Here is a 20071-nt window from a genome sequence, read left to right as displayed (position 1 = left end):
GCTTCTCTCATTTCGAGTAGAAGGTCTAATGTACATGTATCTGAAACCATATGGACATACAGTGCCATCTTGTGGCAAAAATTATAGTTTCTAAAACGTTCCAGGGTACTTGCACAAATACGTGACAGTCGGTAGTAAACGGGAAAATGCTCTGGCACACCTGCGTGTCGGCCGGTAGGTGAGTGTGTTCGTTGCTGGCACGTAGACATGACAGTCGGCGCGAAGGGGTTAAAGATTTTATGATAAAGAAACAGATGATGATAATGTTAATAGTGACCAGAAAGAAACTGATGTTGTTGTTCCCCCAGAAATTGCAGGAGCTAGTGATGAAGAAGGGAATGACAATGTTTTAAACAATGATAATGATATTTTACCAAATGATATTGCTGGGAAAGTTGAAATTCACATAAGAAACAAGTTTTCAGCCTTCTAAAAACAGTGGTAGTCATATGAAAAAGTTAAAAAAACAGAAAACTGAAAATTTGAAATGGATAAAAAAGGAAAAGTCAGTTATGTTTCAGGAAGAGAGATAGAAGAGAAACTACAAAAGACAAAATACAAGGTAAAACTAGTGGAGAGATTTTCGATTTTCTTTTTGGTTTAGACATTTACTCTCTTCTTGTTGAACAGACAAATATATACGCTCAGCAAAAAAATCTCCCAGAATTTTATTGCATCTGAAGCCTATATGGGAAGATTTATTGGAATATTGTTGCTTACGGGATATCCTTCTTTACCTCAAGAAGAAATATATTGGTCTCTTGATAAGACATTTCTGTTCCTATTGTATGAAAATCGATATCACGTTTGCATATGAAGCAGAATTTGCATTTAGCTGACAATAGTCAAACTGACAATACTGATAAATTATATAAGGTGAGACCATATCTAAATATCACGACTTTCTACTACTGGAAATAAAAAGTCTCTTTTAGATTTCAGGTGCGAGATTGCATTATTCCTTTTGCAAACTCCTATTGAGAATGTAGAATTAGCCAGAAATAGATCAGCAACAGGAAGACCTAGTAAATTCAGCATTCAAAAACCACTGCATGGAGATGGTAGACATTTTATCATGAAGTCCGACCGATGATAACAAAGGACTTCGTAGTAAAGAGTGACACAGATACAACATGTTTATAGATTTATTTACATCATGATTGTAGTGAAGCTTTTCATGCTTGAATCTTTAAATTGAAATAATCTGTATTTGTAAAAAAAATATAATGTATATTTTAATATTTAATATATATTACAAGTAAAGTGATTTGCAGATTTAAAATGTTATACAGCTAAAAGGTAATCCAGTGTTCCACTCAAAGTACACATCGCACAAGTACGATCCTATTCACTAAACATCCGTAGTATTATTCTGCTGACGTTGCGCGAACGCAACACTCGCTTTTTCCACAGGTACGAACGAGCATTTTTTTTTAAATTTTCAATGCAAATTTATGTTATAAATGCTTAATTTAATATTTGTTATTTTCATGAGAAAAAAATAATTCCTTGTAGTTTTGGAGGTTAATGGGTTAAGGCAAAATTACCAGCTATCAATAAAAAGACATTTTAAAACTATATGTGTGAAATATGAAGTTCTAAGCAGTAACATACTATTTTAAAACATTCCTTTCCTAAGCATTTTTATAATTAAATCCAATAAATTCAAAAAATTAGATCCAAATATAGTTCTTTAAAAATTTTTTAATAAAATATAAACCACTAAATAGAAGTAAGTCACAAAATGTTTAAAAACAAAACATGATACATCAAAACACATATTTTCCTTTGATATTCATCATAACATGTTATAATTTTATTTTGGAAGAAAGCAAATTTAAAGGATAAACACAGAACAAAGTTTCTGTCTTAATTTCAACTTAACTATAATCAATCCTACATTCTGAACTCATAACAAGGGAAAAATGTACAATATCTACACAATTTTATTATTTTTAGATCTAAAATTCTATATTCTTCCTACTTAAAATATAGAAAGCAAAACTTCTCCCCCCCCAAAAAAAAAGTATTTAAACATAAACACAATCAATCCTTGCTGAGCACTGGATTAGCAGGACACAATTTTACATGTACACATTTTCTTAATTATTTCTATTCAATTTGTCCAAGAGAAGAATTTTATTCATATGTGATTCAGCGTTTATTCACCAGCATTTAACACTTGCTGTATCAGCACTGAACAGAAGTTATTAATAATTTTAAAGGATCCACAGACTGAAAATTATGTCAGAAAACTTGCACAAATTTCAAAAGCAACTGCTGGCAAAGAATTTCCAGATATGGAAGAAAGATTATTCAATGGATTAACACCTTAACTTATGGTTTATGTTTCAACAGCCTGGGTCCAAAACATAAAACAAATCGTGCAGCTTTGGAGCCATTCTAAGGTTTGGCAAATCTGTCCTAAGTTGTACCAAACATACATGACTTACAGGATGTAAATACACGTGCAAGATGCAACTGGTTTAATTTTGTGGAATATTTGATAAGTAATTACAATCTGATGTAAAAATTGTGGTAGATATACCAAAAAAAAGTTTAGTATCAATCACTAAAATATAACAAACCCATAGCATTTATCTGCAATTCCTAAATAAATTAGCAATTCAAATAATTAGCATTTATAAAAAATCAATAATTAAAAATTAATAAACTCCAGTGGTATGATATCGTTCAAAACATAGTTATAATAGAACTTTGCACCCCTTGCACTTCCCCATTGTTTCACTACATTTTTTATTTTTCGTGTGAACTTTACAAGGTCTTGATGGCCTTAATTTCGATATTGTTGGGCCAACATGCTTAGGAAAATGACCCAAATGTTTTGCATATACAGTCTCTCTAGTATATCTCCATACAATAATTATCCTTGTCCTTTATAATCCGATTTTGGCATATTCTTCAGTAAAGATTCAGCTATCTCGATTCTATAATCAAAGTAACTTTGTTTTTTCGCATTATTTTGTTGACTAAAATATTCAAACATACCCAATATCAAGAGATAAAAGAAAATTTTTCAATATCCTTCCATGTATTTTCTCATGATTGGAAAGCATGCTAGTATTTGGATCAATTCCAATGATTCTCTTGTTGTACTTCATAACACAACTTGGTTTCAAAGTACGACTGGATCCTTGTGTAGTCATTTGTACTATTTTGTTGTCAGAATATGAACATGTCATTTATCCTTCCAGTTTACAGAGAGTATTCAATTACAGCTTCTCATTGTGTATTTCCCCTTTTTGATTTTACTTTACACAAATCTTTTGACATCTTTCTATTCGCACATATTGTGTCAATGGCATTTGTTTTATAAGTGAACAATAGTGTCATAAATAATTTTGCCAAAGAGTATCAATTATCTATGTTTTAAGTGTGACCTATGTGTAGCACTGACTGTGACAACATTTTCAGAAGCACTGTCATCCCAATTTATTTTATCATGGCCTGTATTTATTTTAAAGTCATAGCAATAACCTGAATCTGACCCACAAAATTTCCAATTTTGATGGATTGAATTGTTTATAAGATATGTGTCGCTTAAATGTCATAAGCAATTCATTGATAATATTTTCCTGTTTCCTTTTATACATTTCTTTAAATTTTTTATTAAAAAAATTGGTCATAGGTTTTAGTTTGCTTAATTTGTCCTTCATAATTAATGGCTTGCATTTTTTCATACAGAATGTATAACATCACTACTGTCACTTTCGGTAGCAGAAATATCAACATAACTCTCACTGTTCTCATCACAAAATCATCTTTTTTTAAAACATCTTGGTATACTTCAGTAATATTTAAGAAAATATAAGTGTGAACATGATCATCTATCCAACTGATTATGATTCAAAGAGATAATAAGAATCTATCACAAGCCTGATTTGTATTGTTTGTGATGGTGCAAAATGCGACTTTACACCACGGGCCATGCTTATGATATTTACATTTGACTTGATCATTGTACCAGGGGCCAAGCCTGTAATATTTACATTTGTCCTGATGGATGTACTATGGTTCAGACCTGTGATGATCAGTTTTGACCCGAATACAAGACCACGTGTCTGACACATAGTTGTAGTTTAAGGGGTTAATTGAGATACGAAGAACTGGATGATCTTATAACCCCAGCTGGCACTAAATACAGTAGTAATGAAGGAAAAGATAAAGCAGCTTTAACTTCCAAAAACTAAAAATGATTGTTAAGAAAAAGCAACCGCAAAACTTTAAAGAGTTGCATATCTCACTGTCCCAAGCAAAAATCTCCATCTTTTTAAAAAATAATTGTATCAGTTACTTATTAAGCAGCAATAAAAACCCCTTCAAATTCCCATTTCCTTCCTTTTAATTATAACAATATTATTTAAGTTTGTTTAAATTATACATACTTTCTTCATCTGAATTATATTCAACACACTGTTTTCAATAGAAAGTTAAATTTACAGAATGTGATTTTACCATTGGTGCAATATTTTAATGATGTAACTTTGCATTCAGCAAGGGTTTACTGCTTATGCTATAATTTAAAAAAAAAAAAAAAAAAAAAAAAAAAAAAAGTTTTTTTTGTAGTCTAAATATAAATTTTAAAATAATATATCAAAATAAATGTGATTTTCAAAAATTAAAAGATTATCTATTACACGGCACAGATTAATACATATGCTCACAAAAAATAATGCTATGCCATTTATTCCTTTACAGGTAAAAACACTTTTTGACTTGGCAAATTTATTAATTTTTTTGGTACCGAAATTTTGATACACTATCAGAATACGTAAACTATATTTATTTTATCTCTTTCTTTATGCACTATGATATATCTGAAAATTCAATAAACATTTTTCACATGCATGGAAAATGTCTAATTGAAGAAAAAAAGGTAATGCTTGCTTTAAAAGGGAAATTAATGATGTAACTTTCCACACTGCATGCAAATGTATAGTTGGTCTATAAAGTCATGGTGCACTTTTGTTTGGTCACAGGTAAGCAACAAAACGAGACAGAAATGTGAAATCTTCACCAAACAAAAGGAAAATTCTCCAAGTTTCCATAGTATTATGTGCAGGCATGTGTGCGCACACAGTTGATAGTGCAGCACAGCGAAATGCGGAGCAGATCAGCCTATCTACACCCACGCCAGTCGAGATGTGGACCGTACAGAGTTCAGCGTGTTCTGTGGCTTGCCAAACTTGAATCCGTGACTAAGTGCAACGTGAATATTGTCGCGTGTACAACAAAATGCCACCACATAGAAATAACATTAATCAGTGGAATAAGCAGTTGAAGGATACTGGCAGTTTATTGGATAAACCCCATTTTGGCAGGCCATCGTGAGTCTGTAGACACTATATGGAAGAGTTACATAAGAAGCTCTTACAAGTTGCAGCTGGTGCATGCTATCAAACGGATGCCAAATGACTTACGTTTGCTACAGATATGCTTCATGAGGTCGACGATAACCGATTTCTGCAGAGGATTGCATTTAGCGATGAGGCAACATTCCCCGTTAGTGGACATGTTCATCACCATAACATCCGAATATGGGCTGCTGAAAATCCTCATGCCCATGTAGAGTATGAACGTAACAGCGCTAAAGTGAACATGTGGTGTGGCCTGATGCATGATAACCTCATTTTTCTTTGCGGAGTAGACTGTGACGGCATGTCTGGGACCCACATCAAATTGCACTGAATAGGTATGAAACTTTAAAAGGTTTTTCTTTTGTTTAGTGAAGATTTCACATGTCTACCTTGTTTTGTTGCTTTCTTGTGACCGAACAAAAGTGCACTATGACTTTATGGATGCACTATATATACATGTGTATATATAATGTTGTATGATCTTAAATTTACTTAGTGCATATATATATATATATATATATATATATATATATATATATATATATATAAATATAATGTTGTATGATCATTGCAACATTTAATACTTCTACTAAAACTTTTGATACTTCTACTAAATTTATATTAGGAGATAACGTAATCAATATTTCTTTAGTAAATAAATTATTATTACATATATATATATACACACACTAAAGAAATATTGATTATATTATCTCCTAATATTAATTTTAGTAGAAAGACATCTTTATTATGTATTATAGACAATCATTAAAATTTGTGAATAAAAATCAATTGAAGCAAAAATGTGAATACTATATAATAAAAGAAAAGAAATTTTCAAATAAACATTTATTTTAAATTAATGAATGGTTACCCCATTTATAGCCTAGACTCTTCTTCCTTTTAAAAACAAAACATTTAAGAGGTCAGGATACCTAAGAGTAATACTTAAAAAGTAAAGAGCAAGATAAATTATCATATTTTGAATGAATAGGTACTTTCTGATTATTGGCACCCTCATCAAAAAGGTCGCAGAAAAGTATTCATAAGACAAAGCAGTATGTCACCAAGGCAATGTCTGTTTTGACCAATGTGCAAAGAGGATGTTGGAACCTACTTGGAAAAGAGTTCAAGCAACTATCTGATGTTTTTTCAGCAAAAACAGATCACTGTATACATGAGGAGAGCAACAGAGCAAAAAAAGTAGGTTACCAATATTTCTTAATTTCTTCTTCTTTTTTTTTTTTTTTTTTAATTGACTGGCTGACTGTTCGTGTATGGAAATCTTTAGTGGACTTTTATTTTGAAAATTACTGTTCCTTTAGTTGCACTAGCTTAGCGAAAAATTAGTTGCCAACAAGTTCATGAATGCTCTGCAAATTTGCAATTTTTTGGTGGAGAGTACGGATAATCAGAAAGTGCCGATGAATGTAACAAATTGATGCATGAATTCAAATTAGTAATGCAGAAGCATTTTGCATTTTTGTCTTTATCTGTTATTTTAATGAATTTAAATGATTAAAAAAAATTTTTTTTTTTACTTTGGAACTTCATCTGGTGCATTTAAGCAAGCTTCTAATTGTTTGGCAGTTGGTACAGCATTTATGCCTTCTTTGGTTGTTATCACAGCAAATGAAGGTATCGAGGTACTAAAGTCTTTAAGCCATGGATTTGTAACCTTCCGTTGCATTGCAAATTTAATGACTTCCAATTTTTGCATTGCCATAACAGTTTCCTATTTAGTAAATTTATAAAAATAAATTAGAATATTTTATTTGTAGAAATACTTCCTGCATTCACTGAAATAAATTTATATATAGGGTGCCTCAACAAAAGTCCAGGATTTAATATAGTAAAAAAAAAAAAAAATACTTGTTTTTAGAGAATGAAAAATATTATTTTACACTTACAACAGGCAAATGTTCCAATTTAAGAATGTCAAGTTTGATGTGATCTGGCAGGAGCAGCATTTAATGACTATCAGTTCAGGAACAGCAAAGAATCAAAGGAACAGCATTTTGATTGTGAAAACTCATAACAAGAACTGCTAGCATTGTGCACAGACCATAAGGAAGCTTTATATTATTTTCTGGAGATAAAAATGCGGCAACTGAAATAACAGTTTGCAGAGTGATAAAGAAATCTGAAGACCCAGGTTCAACAGCAGACAAACCAAAACGCTTTCCATCCAACTGGTATGTTGAAAAATGTGACTATTTTGCATGACGCTGTAATTACAAGTAAAAAAAAAAAAAAATAGGGGAATGAATGTGTCATTTGCCACCTTGGTAGGCAGATATTTGAAAAAAGTTCACACATTATTTTATATTCTTAAATCAAAATATTTACCTGCTGTAAGTATGCAAAAATACTTTTTTCTGAAAAAAAAAATCATCATATTAGGCATATTAAATATGGCACTTTTGTTGTGACACTCTCTCTCTATTCAATTTTCATCTACAGACACTATTAACCATTGGACTGGTACTCGGCGCAAAAGCGCTGCATTCATTTGTCTCAAAAAGTGTGACGCAGTTAGTTATTTTAGAATGCACTCATGTTACAAAGTACGTGTGAGGTCAGACTACGTTCACATCCACGGAGTAACAAAGACACACTGAAACTCGCAGCACAAGTAGCAGTCGAACGGTTAATTTTATCAAAAATTTCCATTAACTTAACGATGCTACATTCAAAACGAATTCTTTATAGTACTCTACTTAATTTGGCTATAATATCTTGAGTTTTCTATAAATCCAATAACTTAACGGAACTACAATTTTGGCCTCAACTAAATTTGCCAGTTTGGTGTCATCATTCTTACTGAGTAAAAGACGAAATACCTTTGTATTTATTAATTATTGTTCATTGAATGGGAGTTGGCTTGTTCCCCTTGAAAAGTGAACTAATTTCCGATCAATGATGATAATTACTTGGCTTATTAATTTCCTTTTTCACAGTTTGAATTTCTATCTTTCATGATTTAAATTAAAGTACCTTTAAAAATTTTTTTCGGAATTAAATTTAATACTTCTGAGTTACTTCATTTAGACACATTCTACTAAATTTATATTAGGAGATAATATAATCAATATTTCTTTAGTAAATGAATTATACATATATATATTGTAGAACATTCTTACCGGTTTGGCCCAGAATGTTCTCAAAGGCAGGCTGAAAGCTATATATATCCTGTCTGTATGCAGAGTAGCAGTCTAGTACAGAGTCCGTTTCTATGCCTTCACTGTCTATTTGCAGAGTGAGACCAAAAGTAAACTTTCATTTGTATGCATCAAAAAATCTATCTTCCTGCCCACTTGCCGAACTGCTTGTTTTTGAGTAGAAACTCTAATTTTAATTGTAAAAAAAATTTTTTTCCAACTGTATTAGGTGTTTTATGCTATTTTGTATATTACAATTTTTAATGAAGTTGTTTTGAGTTAAGCATTTTTGGCTAGGCACAAGTGAAAACTGAATTAATTGATTGAGGAATTATCTCTAACGAAATTCGACGAAATAAGTTTAAATGATATGCAGCAAAAAATGCGTATAATTTAATAGGCCGTACAAGGAAGTCATGTGGTGTTCTCATCAGATATATATATTAAAAATTCTGCAGTACTTTTTACTTGTACATTAAAAATATGCAGGAATTTCTTAATATATTTATTATTTAAAAACATTAGCTAGGAAATAAAATAGAAATATGAAACATATACATAAAAAGTATTAAAAATTTAATGCATTAAAAAAATTTAAGTAAAAAATAGTTCAAAAGCATATCTAAAACAAAAGGAGGGAAAATTTATCAACAATTTTAAAATGCCTAGGCAAGAAACTGACATAAATACTATAAAATTACTTCAGTATCTGTAGAAAAATGTACTCGAGTCATCTGATTAGCAGGTTCCATTTTCAAAACTTTATTTTCACTGGCACTTTCAAAATTCTTATCGTTTATTTCTTCCTTACTTCTTTCAATCTGCAACGTGAAATTCCAACAGTATTAGTGATACAAAACTCATTCAAATCAAATCTGTTTAAAAATAAATTAAAATACAATATTTCAGGTTAGATTCCAAAGGCAGTCTTTGAGTACCAATTTCTGGATAGCACAAGTCAATTTGTTCTTAATCTATATTCAACACTATCAGAATCGATGACAGAAATGTGTGTGTTTGTATTACATTTCTGGCGCAAAATGTTAAAAGGCTGTCTGCACAAAACCAATAGTTGAAGCAAACCAGTTAAAGACTATAATTTCTAGGAATTCAGTAATCCAAGAAATAATGGAGAATCAAGAACAGATTTAGTAGGATAATCTAGAAGGTGCCATGTAAAATAGAAACTAAGCCAAAATGAAGCAATCTCTGCTGCAATCACTACTGATTATATCACAGATCAGAAAATAAGATCAAAACATTCACAAAACTATGGAAAACAAATATCACCAATGGTAGGGTAAAACCATGAAAGAAAAGAGCAACTAAGGAAACACATAGATTACAATATATGTTAAAACAATGCATGCATGCTATTATAATACAGTTTAGATTTGACAAAATTGAGAGTAAAAACAGATTACAGATTAAGTTAAAAGCCAGTATCTTTCAGAAGCTAGAACAATTTATAATGAAGTGGTTTTTTTTAATTCAGTTTTTTAAATCCAGATTGAAATAATTAAAATGTTTTAGGTGAAAATATTTAAAAGATTCTTATTCCAGTAAAATATGGCAAAATGTCAGAATTCCATTGCAATTTACACAAAGTGGAACTCTCTCAACCTTCACAAATCAGTCGACAGTAACCGATTCTCAAATGAATTAAGAGTACTTCTTGCCTTCTATTTAGGACAGACGGCCAGCATGGAATAGATGGTTTAAAACTTCTCAGCTTATCCTTTGCTTGATCATCCTAATGCATCAGCCATTTACTGAGAATTTTACATTTGATTAATGCTCTGACATATGCAAGTGGGGCTTGAAGTTTGGACATGGTAATAGCAACCTTAGCTGTAATATCTGCTGGTTCATTCCCTTTTATATCAGCATGGCTAGGGATTCAGGATTAGAGAATCACATAGCCCTGACACTTTAGAATCTGATTGAGGTTCAGAATTCCAATTTTAATGAGATTTGAATAATAAATAGAGTCTTTCAACGATATTAATGCACTCAGAGAATCTGTGTAGATAATGCAATTCTTGCAGCTTTGTTCTTAGAGGAAAAATAAAGTCTGATAAGCCACAGTAAGTTCAAAAGTGAAAACTGTGCAAGCTTTAAGCAAATGAGACCTAACTACTGTTTTTTCCATTACAAAAGATGCACCAACATGATTTCATGGGTTTGACCCATCTTTATAGAGAGGGGTATAATTTCTATATTTATGTCTATGCTCTTCAAAGATCTGTCTGTAAATGAGAACACTCATTCTAGATTTATCCAAAAGATAGGATGTATCTATAAGTTGAATTTTCCAGTCCTCCCATAGTGGAATTTCAAAAGGATTCTCCACTTGTATACAGTACAAAGTCTTTAATCCGGACATCCATATATAATGATCTATAATCCGGACCTCAAAGCTACAAACTTTCTGCGCATGCGTCAACGCATAATACGTTCACGCATGCGCATTTAATGTATAAGGGACGGTATGAGCTAGGCTAAAATTATCTAATTTTCTATTTCGGTTAATGTTGCAGATTGCGTTGTTCCTTAATCTTCTAATTGGATCCAGCTTATTATTTTTTGCAGACTGTTAGAGCAATTTTATAAAAGTAAGCTTGAACTTTCGATTATGTCAAAAAGAGTTTCTGGTTCTGGAGCTGCCAAAGGATCTACAAAGCGAAAGCATGTTTCGATGTCCATCAAACAAAAAGCGGAATTGCTGCAAAAAATGGATAAAGGCATGAAGAAAGTCACAGAGAGATTAGTGAACACGAAAAAATTTCGATTGACAAGTTAGTCGGTATTCTCGGCACAGCAATTACAGAACTTGAACAGCGGAACTTTGTAACTGAACAAGAGATTATGTCTGTTTATAGAATTAAAGAGAAAGTATTAGCACAAAAAAACGAAGCAACTTAGACAACTTACATTGAAAGAAATGTTTAATAAAGTAAGCAAATAAATATTAAGCTTTTTGTTTTTGTAAATTTTGATACCCTTTATATCATTGCTCTTTATTTCATAAATTACGGTTTCATATTTTTAATTGTATAATTTCTGCATGCCATCTTACTAAAACTTACTTGAAACATCTTACTTGAAATTTAAATTGATGATCTATAATAAAGAAAAACCACTAATCCGGAATTGCCAAAGTCCCGACGAGTCCGGATTACGAACTTTGTACTGTATATGTTTTTTGCATCAATTAGCTATAAAAGTGCACATATTTTGCAGAAATTGAACTTTCGAGTCATTTATTCTCCCATCAATAAAATTCCAAGTTACATACTCAAGGACACCATTCCGGATATGAATTCCTGGGGTATTTATAGGATTCCTTGCCAGTGAGGTTTAATTTACATTGGCCAAACTAAGAGAGCCTTAAAATTTCACGTCAAGTAACATGAGGCATATGTTAGAAAAAAGAACACACAGAAGTCTTCTGTTGCCCAACATTGTCAGTCTGAAAACAACACTTTCAATTTTTCTGCTGCCAAAATTATTCAAAAAACATCTTCCATTGGAGAACTGGATTTTCTAGAGGCATTTCATATTCAAAAAAATCTTTCTGTTCTAGTTAACGATCCTAATTCCAATCCATTATTGCCTTCAGCCTTTAAAAAAATTATGCTTTAGTTCTGGTTTCATCAACAGATGGTGCCACTAGCTTATTTTCTGTCCAGGCTTTCTTATCTTATCTGATCATTAGATCCTATCTCATTCATTTGTGCTTTTGCAGTTGACGATGGTGGTTCAGTAAAACCATTGAAACTAGTCCTGTGAAAATTTGAAAATATAACGCTGATTTTTGTTGTTTGACTTCTGAATTAGCTAATGGTTATTGGAATTTTGCATGCACTAAAATGTATATTGTAAAAGAGCTTTTTAAAATTCACTGTAACAGTAAGACCATCCATGAATTCTAGAATTATAAAAGCTGATGTATAGGGCATTGCAAGACCACAAGAGGATGTGTTTGTAGAGACTTTTAAAAATGCTTGGCATAATATATAGACAGCTACCAAATTTAATAATGATAATGAAATCCACAAATCTGAATGGGTTTTGGATGTCATACGTAAAAAGTGAAATTTTCCAATTAATGGAATATGAAAAGAAATGCTAAATGCAAGATAATACAACTGAAATCTTGCATTATGATGACAATGCCTCAAATAATTCCTGCGGTTGTGATCCATAATGTGGGGGAAAAAATTTTTACACAAAAAATCGTTTCCTAACAGAAATATTAGTAAAGAATATTTTTAATTTTATAATTTCTACATGTCATCATATTAGATTTTAACAGATGATCTAAAATCTCAAATAAACTCCCAACAATCCTTTGTAATGTATTACATTTTCAGATAATTATTAGCAGTAACAAACTCTAATGTTTGAAACAGCACTTTTTTTTTAATCAGAAGTAAAACATCAGTATTTCTATAACAAGATAAAAGTTTGGTAACTAGATATGAATTCAGTCAGTAGAAAAATATTATAAATTTCACTGTTTTGTTACAAAAATAAGGAAAATTTTATTGTTCAATGACATAGTAAATACAATACCTTCTCTGATTCTTTATTGAATAATGCAGAATCCAGGGCATTTACTTCACAGCTCTCTTTCATGCAGGGGTTAACATTCTGAGAAACTAAAATATTTAAATTTTACTTTCTAATTTAAAAAATCACCATTTTACATCAAAAACTTATCAAAAATTAAAATCACTACAGTATAAAATCCCATACTAGTTTTCTCAAATATTAATTACATACAACCTTAATAACATACCATAAAGATCAAAATATAATGATAATGATAGTAATTATAAGGCACATTATTATACTGGAAGACAAATACATACATCCACAAAAATCCTTACTCAGCTTGATTTTCACAACCACTGGTTATAAACTTCCAGTAATAAAAAATGTTTTGAATGATCCAAATGTTCATGTTTTTGTGTGTTTAAATTTTAAAAAAATCAATTGTGTAAAAATCATAGAACATAACTTTTTATATATTCCTCCTGTCCTTATATTTGCAAAATTTTGTTCCCATTATACAGGATATATATATATTTTTTTACATTTATGTTGGACGACTGGGTATGGTGGGCGTTGGTTGTACTGAGCTGCTTTGTTCTGCCATTTCACATCACGCTCCAGTACTGCCTTGCTATTTTCATTAAGCAGGAATAAAATACATATTTTCTTTTACAATTGCAGAATTACCCAAAGCCTCTGCTTCAGGCATTAGTGAGGTGCACCTGTAGTTTTTTACTCTTCCTTTTTTTTATTTTGAAGTTATCTCGTTCAATTTAGGAATTTTTTTTTTCATTTAAAGTTCATTAAAAGTTAGACAATATTAACATTTGTGTTTCTTATTGACAAGCTAGTTATCTCAAAAAGTGCCAATATGTTTTGACAACAAAGGAAATTAGAGAGTTTCAGATAGTACACATGATGAGCTTTATAAATCAGGAACGTTTTAAAGTTTCAACTTCGGATTCAAAAGTGTAGTCTTTAAATATTTTTAACCCTTTAGCTTTACACAAAATTTCATAATGTAAATGATTGTACTCTAAATACTTTAAAATTTTATATGAGTAATGTTTAAAAGATGAAGAAAAGAATGAACCATTTATGCAAGTGTTGACTCCTTGCTTTCTAAATTCCTAATAGCACAATTTGTAAATTAACCTAAACTTTGAAAATGTTTTTGTTTGTTATAAATTTAATGTTTATGAATTTTTAAACTGAGCTATGAAACTGAAAATGATTGATTCTCAAATGCAAATTATAAGCATTGTTGCATAAGTTACAAAATAAAAATAAGTTGATTTAAATTTGAGTTATGTTTTACAGAAGAGATATTTTGCTAACTTTTCAATCTAAAAAGTTTTTAAATATCAACATTTGTATATATGTATCCTATTCTCTTCCAGATTTTTAATAATGCTATAATATATATAATACACAAAATGAATTTCAAATAATTAAAAAATTGTTCTGCACAAATGTTGAAACACATAGAAGCCACACAGAAATCTAATAATGTTAAAATTTTTTAAGTAATCTACTTAATTTTTTTTCTTACTTATTTCCTTGATTCTAGACAATAGTATCTTAAAGTTTTCCTCTGAAAATGGTTGACCATTATGATTAATGTCAGCACATTCATGAATCTCATTTTTGTCAATCTATAAAAATAAAAGTAATCATTTTAAAACAACACAAGTATTTCATTCTTTCCCAATTACTGTGATATTTAATAGCATCTATTACCTTTACTGAAGAAATAATTCCTCGCATCTCAGATCGAATATATTCCAGGCAATGGTGATATTCTTTGATTTCTTTCAACATTTCTTTAACACGATTTTCATAGCTAGATATCACAGAATTATACATTTCTTCTAAACACCTGAGAAAAATAATAAAGTTATTCTTTTTTTATATTTCTTTTCACTATTATTTTTATCAGATTAAAATTTCAGCCATTTTGTGTAACATTTTTATAAATGATGAAGACTTGCATAAATCTCAAGATAATATTACAAGTATTCCTAGAGTTCAATTATACATTAATTAATCATAAATGATAACATACAATTCCCAAAATATAATAATTTTATAGCATTTCATATCACCAAAGTGATGTATCAAAATGCTTTTCAAAAATTATAGAATAACAATATTTTTTAATAAACTTGTATTTTCAAGTTGTAAAATATTCTTATTTAATTGTATTTCTTTTAAAAACCAAACCACATATGCTTTATTCATAAATTTAGCATTATTCCAGTTTTAAATCAAAATAAAAAGCGAAGTCAAATTTTAAGCTATAATTATCTGCCATTGAATAATACTTTTGGTTTCCCTCACAAATTTCTTACTGAAGAATGCATTTTCCCACTTCCTGAATTTTACAATCTCCAAGATATTACCAAAAAAAGTGTCACTGATTTACTCTTTCTTATACTGTTACGGATTTGGTATTTAAATAGCTAATGTTAGCTGAATTATAAATTAAATTGCTTTATTCCCAGTGCAGTGCAGCGCGTGACGAATAAAGGAAAGCTAAGCCGTAAAGTTAAAAATACAAGAACACGTGCATTTAACATTTAATAAATAAATATCTCTTTTTGATTTCAAGAAAGTTCCAGAAAATTCTCGCGCACGATGTAAAAATCTTATAAGAAGGAGGAGGAAAACCTCTCAATTTGGCGATTTTAGTTTGTTGTTGCTTTAAGAGTTTGTTTAGGAAACTGCTCTTGTTGACTGTAGCGAATTCGCAGATTAGCTTTCTTTAGCTGTTTTGAATTAAGTTCTCTTAAACGTTTCAGTAGTTAAAAGATAACTACTGTGAGATATTGTAATACTTCACGAATATCTGATGAGATTTAAACATTTTTGTTGTGATAATAATAAATTTTGTTCATTTTTCATTGGACTTGTGCATTCATTTCATAACGAAACCGTACGCACGCAACAATACTTTACCTGATTTCGGGATATTGTTATAGCATGAATTTGATTGCAAGATAGTTTATTTTACTTTTTATTCAATGATGTACTGTTAAATTTTATTAGTCAGACATACTTGACAATGAAATCATCCAATGAAACCACACAAAGTGTTAGGAATATTGAAAACAACAGAGCTCCTAGAACTTATGAACATAATATATGTCTTAGGTGAACAGAAAGAAAATTTTAAAATAGACATCTGTTTTTAGTAATACCTTTAGTCAGGTAAAATCGATCATAATATTTGAGCTTTCTGATCTAGCACCTGGTACAATATTCTTATTCAAGTCAGTAAAAATAGTAAAACAGTTTAACAAAGCATACAAGTTACACATTATAGTAAAACACATAATGAAATGCTAGATGCTTATTTAAGATTTCTAAGCCAATGGTTTAAAAAAAAGCTAAGAAAAAAGGCAGCTGAATTTCATACATCTTTAGTAGGTGGTACTCAATATATACATAGAAGGGTTGCACAAATGAAAAGTGGACATGTGCAATTGCATCAGAATGATTACAACTATGGCAGCACCACCAAATAGGGATATAAAAGGGTGGTAGGGGGTGTGCACCACATATGGTGTTCAACAGCGAAACCTATTCACAGCAGACGAAATTGATTGAAAGTAAAGCCGTTCTATGCATAGCTGTGTCTAGATTGGAACAATGTTCAGGAGAGCGGTTTCTGACCGCAGGAAGGTGAGCGTAACGTTGACATCTATCGGTGAATAAGGGCAGTCTAGGCGAGCACTGTTTAGGTAAAATGGCTGTGAAAAACTGGTGTTTAAGTTTTCATGAAGGGAGACAAATGATATCATATCTGTCAAGACCATGTCAAGCAAACACTTGTGATCACCAATGACTCCACTGCTGCTGTTGATGAAACGATTGGAGCTAATTGGTGAGTCTGGACCTGCGATATCAGTGATGAACTCAGCCTGAGTAAAGGAATGGTTCCCACCATCATTCACCAGCGTCTACAGTACAGTAAAGTGTATGTGGAATGGGTACCAAAACACCTTACCCTTTATCATGAAAACCAGCGAATGGGCCTCGGTTTCCAGCACTTGATTCCATTATGAGGATGATCACACATTCCTGGAACACATCCTTGCAGATGAGGAGTCTTATGTCATCACTACATACCCAAATCCAAGAAAACAAGCATGTAATGCAAGCACAATCAATTCCTCCACCAAAAAAATTGACAGCAATAACGAATGCATGGAAAGTGATGCTTTCATTTTTTGTTGATTGCCGTGAGCCATTCTTGTTTGATTTCCTGCCACAACGAAGCAGTATCACTTCAACATAATACTACAGTACTCTGACAAAAGTACAGAAAGCAATCAATGGCAAACTGCCAGACTTTTTCAAACAAAAAGTGATCCTTTTCCATGACAATGCCTGCCTACATGTCTCGCATGAAATCCAGATGAGCTTAAACAAATTCCATTGGAAAATGTTGGAACACATGCTGTACAGCCTCGATTTGTCAGCATGTGACTTTCACATCATTTGGTCATTAAAAGAGCATTACAGGGAAAACTATTTTATTTAAACGATAATGTGAAGGAAGCTATGCAGAACTTCCTCAAGAATCAACCACATTCTTTCTACAGCAAAAGCATAGACCTGCTGCCAAAACAATGTGACCTGTATTATAATGTCCATGGCAATTTCTTTAGATTTTCAATAAAGGTATTCATTTTATTCAACTTGCCCACTTTCAACCATATGATGGTTTTATACGGGCAACCATATGATGGTTTCTCACGTTGTACCTGATATATATATCAGGTACAACATAAAATATTATGAAATGGCAATTTTTTTTTTGGGGGAAAGCAAGGTTAAACCCATTTTAAGGAAAGGAATTAATCTATGAAATTTCTTTCAAAGCGTAAAAGGCACAGCTTTTGTAGCTTCAAAGAAAAGATTTGTAAAGTAATTTCTTAATTTAAATCTTTAATGGTTATTTATTATATTTATAATTAGACAGCAAGCAAAGAATGTTTACTTAGTAGCTGAGCACAGCAATGGATGAATGAATAAGACCAATGAACATGGTAATTCAATTCCATGCAAATAATTTGGATGCTTGGGATCTTTAGGTATCCCGATGTGTAATGTAAATGTAAATCAGTCTTCCTCGAGGAATATACCCCTCTTTTAAGAACATACCTATTTACACTTTGCCTTAATTGATTAAACAATGATAACTGAAATTCTCCATATTACAGAATAAAATATGTAAAAAAAATTAATTAAATCCGTCAAAAAGTTAATTTTTTTTTTAACTAACATAACATTTCTTGGTTGTATGCAATTAAAAATATTATCATGGAGCTGCAAACAATAACTGATTTTAAATAAAAATCGCCAAACATAATTTTAAATAAACTGAAAGCAATCATTTTTAGAAATGCCATTATAATTATTGCTTTTATTATGCTTTGAATTATTTCTACAATTTTAATAGAATTTAAGTAATGAAGTTTTGTGATGTCATATTTAGTTACATAACATTATGAGAAATTACTTTTTATTTTCAGCGCATTTTAATTTAAAACTGTGAAATTTAAAAAGGTTCTTTATGCATTTCATTTTATAAGACAGACTCTACAGAATACAGGCAAATTATAAAGAAAATCACAATCTTTAAAAGCAAGAAAATTATTTCTTCTGACATAAGATTACATTCAGTTCATTTAAATTTCTGCTTCATTTGGAAATCTGATTTGTAAGTAAAATTTTGTTTGTACTTATTGTGAACAGAGCTCCCAATAAAAATCGAAGACCCTAACAAAATAGCAGAAATCAATGAAAGCCTTTTTATAAAGCGTAAATTGAACAGGTCGAATACTGATTGTTAATAAATAAAGAGGAATCAGTTCAGTTCAGTTCATTCAAAATACTGTAGAACGACTAGTGCAGCTTTCAGTCACTTTCAAGTAGTTTAATACATAATTTTAGGATAACTTTTCAATAGGATAATATGCAACTTTAGAACTTTTTCAGTAATATTTTAAATGGGATCCTATGAATAGAATTTTAAAGTGAAACCTAAACTGGAAAAAGGAGGGGGGTCTTCATGGAAATCTTTTAAACGGTTTCTGACGATACCAAACAGCATATTCAAGATAGAGAGCACAAAAGTTTACCAAAAATTTACGTCTAATCATGATTATATCAACATTATCTTCTAAAAATGGAACTACCTGAGCACATTGTATATGCAGACACAGTTTTAATTTATCAAAATAAAAACAATCTGACAGGAGTTCTTTATTTAACATTTCACAACAATATGACCAAAAAGATGAATAAAAGAAACAGAGCCACTCACGACTTTGCAGCAGATTCTGTTTTCCATTTTCCTCTTTGCTTATCACTTTTAGGCAAATTCGGTGAAATAATACTTGCTATAAAAATAAAGTATTTTTATTTATCAGGAAATGCTACATATTATGAGATATTAAAAAAAATTATTTTTCACATTACGGTAGTAAACACAAAAAACTTACAATGCTGAAAAACTATTAATGCCAAATATCATCTATATGCATTACATATGTGTATGTTTTAACAAACAAGAAAGTTATAATATCAGTATACAAATACAGCCATAAATTTTATTTATGTGTATAGCCAGCAATTGTTACTTTTGATAAAAATTACATCACTGAAATATAGAGAAATTAAAAAAAAATTCTTTTAAGTTAGAAAATAATGCTAGCGTCACAGAAATAAAATATCAGCATGAAAAATCACATTAAAAATTTTAATGTAGCATAATAATTTTTTTCAGCAAATAATCAAAAAAAGTAAAATATAACTAATTTAATTAAATTGCTATTAAAATATAACAGATATACCAATAAATTATTAATTAATTAAAATGAAATACTTTGATATAAAATTTAACACTAGAATTACGGGAACAGTCATTTTGACTGTATCTGCATTTTAATTGGATATAACTTT

The 20071-nt window shown here is 30.6% G+C and overlaps 1 protein-coding gene across 1 annotated transcript in view; it reads right to left on the bottom strand.

The window, feature by feature from the left end:
* The window catches only part of LOC118185748 (uncharacterized), an 87195-nt gene that overhangs the window by 12635 nt on the left and 54489 nt on the right, over positions 1-20071 (bottom strand). Inside the window, exons 6-11 of the mRNA XM_035355652.2 lie at positions 19434-19509; positions 14840-14978; positions 14652-14754; positions 13118-13203; positions 9241-9360; positions 6920-7113 (exon numbers count right to left, since the gene is read on the bottom strand). Coding sequence (XP_035211543.1) covers positions 6920-7113; positions 9241-9360; positions 13118-13203; positions 14652-14754; positions 14840-14978; positions 19434-19509 — 718 coding nt within the window. The remainder of the gene's footprint in view (positions 1-6919; positions 7114-9240; positions 9361-13117; positions 13204-14651; positions 14755-14839; positions 14979-19433; positions 19510-20071) is intronic.

The sequence above is a fragment of the Stegodyphus dumicola genome, chromosome 10 (genome assembly GCF_044657685.1).
Source record: "Stegodyphus dumicola isolate Sdum_Otavi_A_Nest chromosome 10, ASM4465768v1".
NCBI lineage: Eukaryota > Metazoa > Arthropoda > Arachnida > Araneae > Eresidae > Stegodyphus > Stegodyphus dumicola.
Note: the sequence above shows the minus strand (reverse complement) of the source record. Positions and strands in the feature narration are given on the sequence as shown.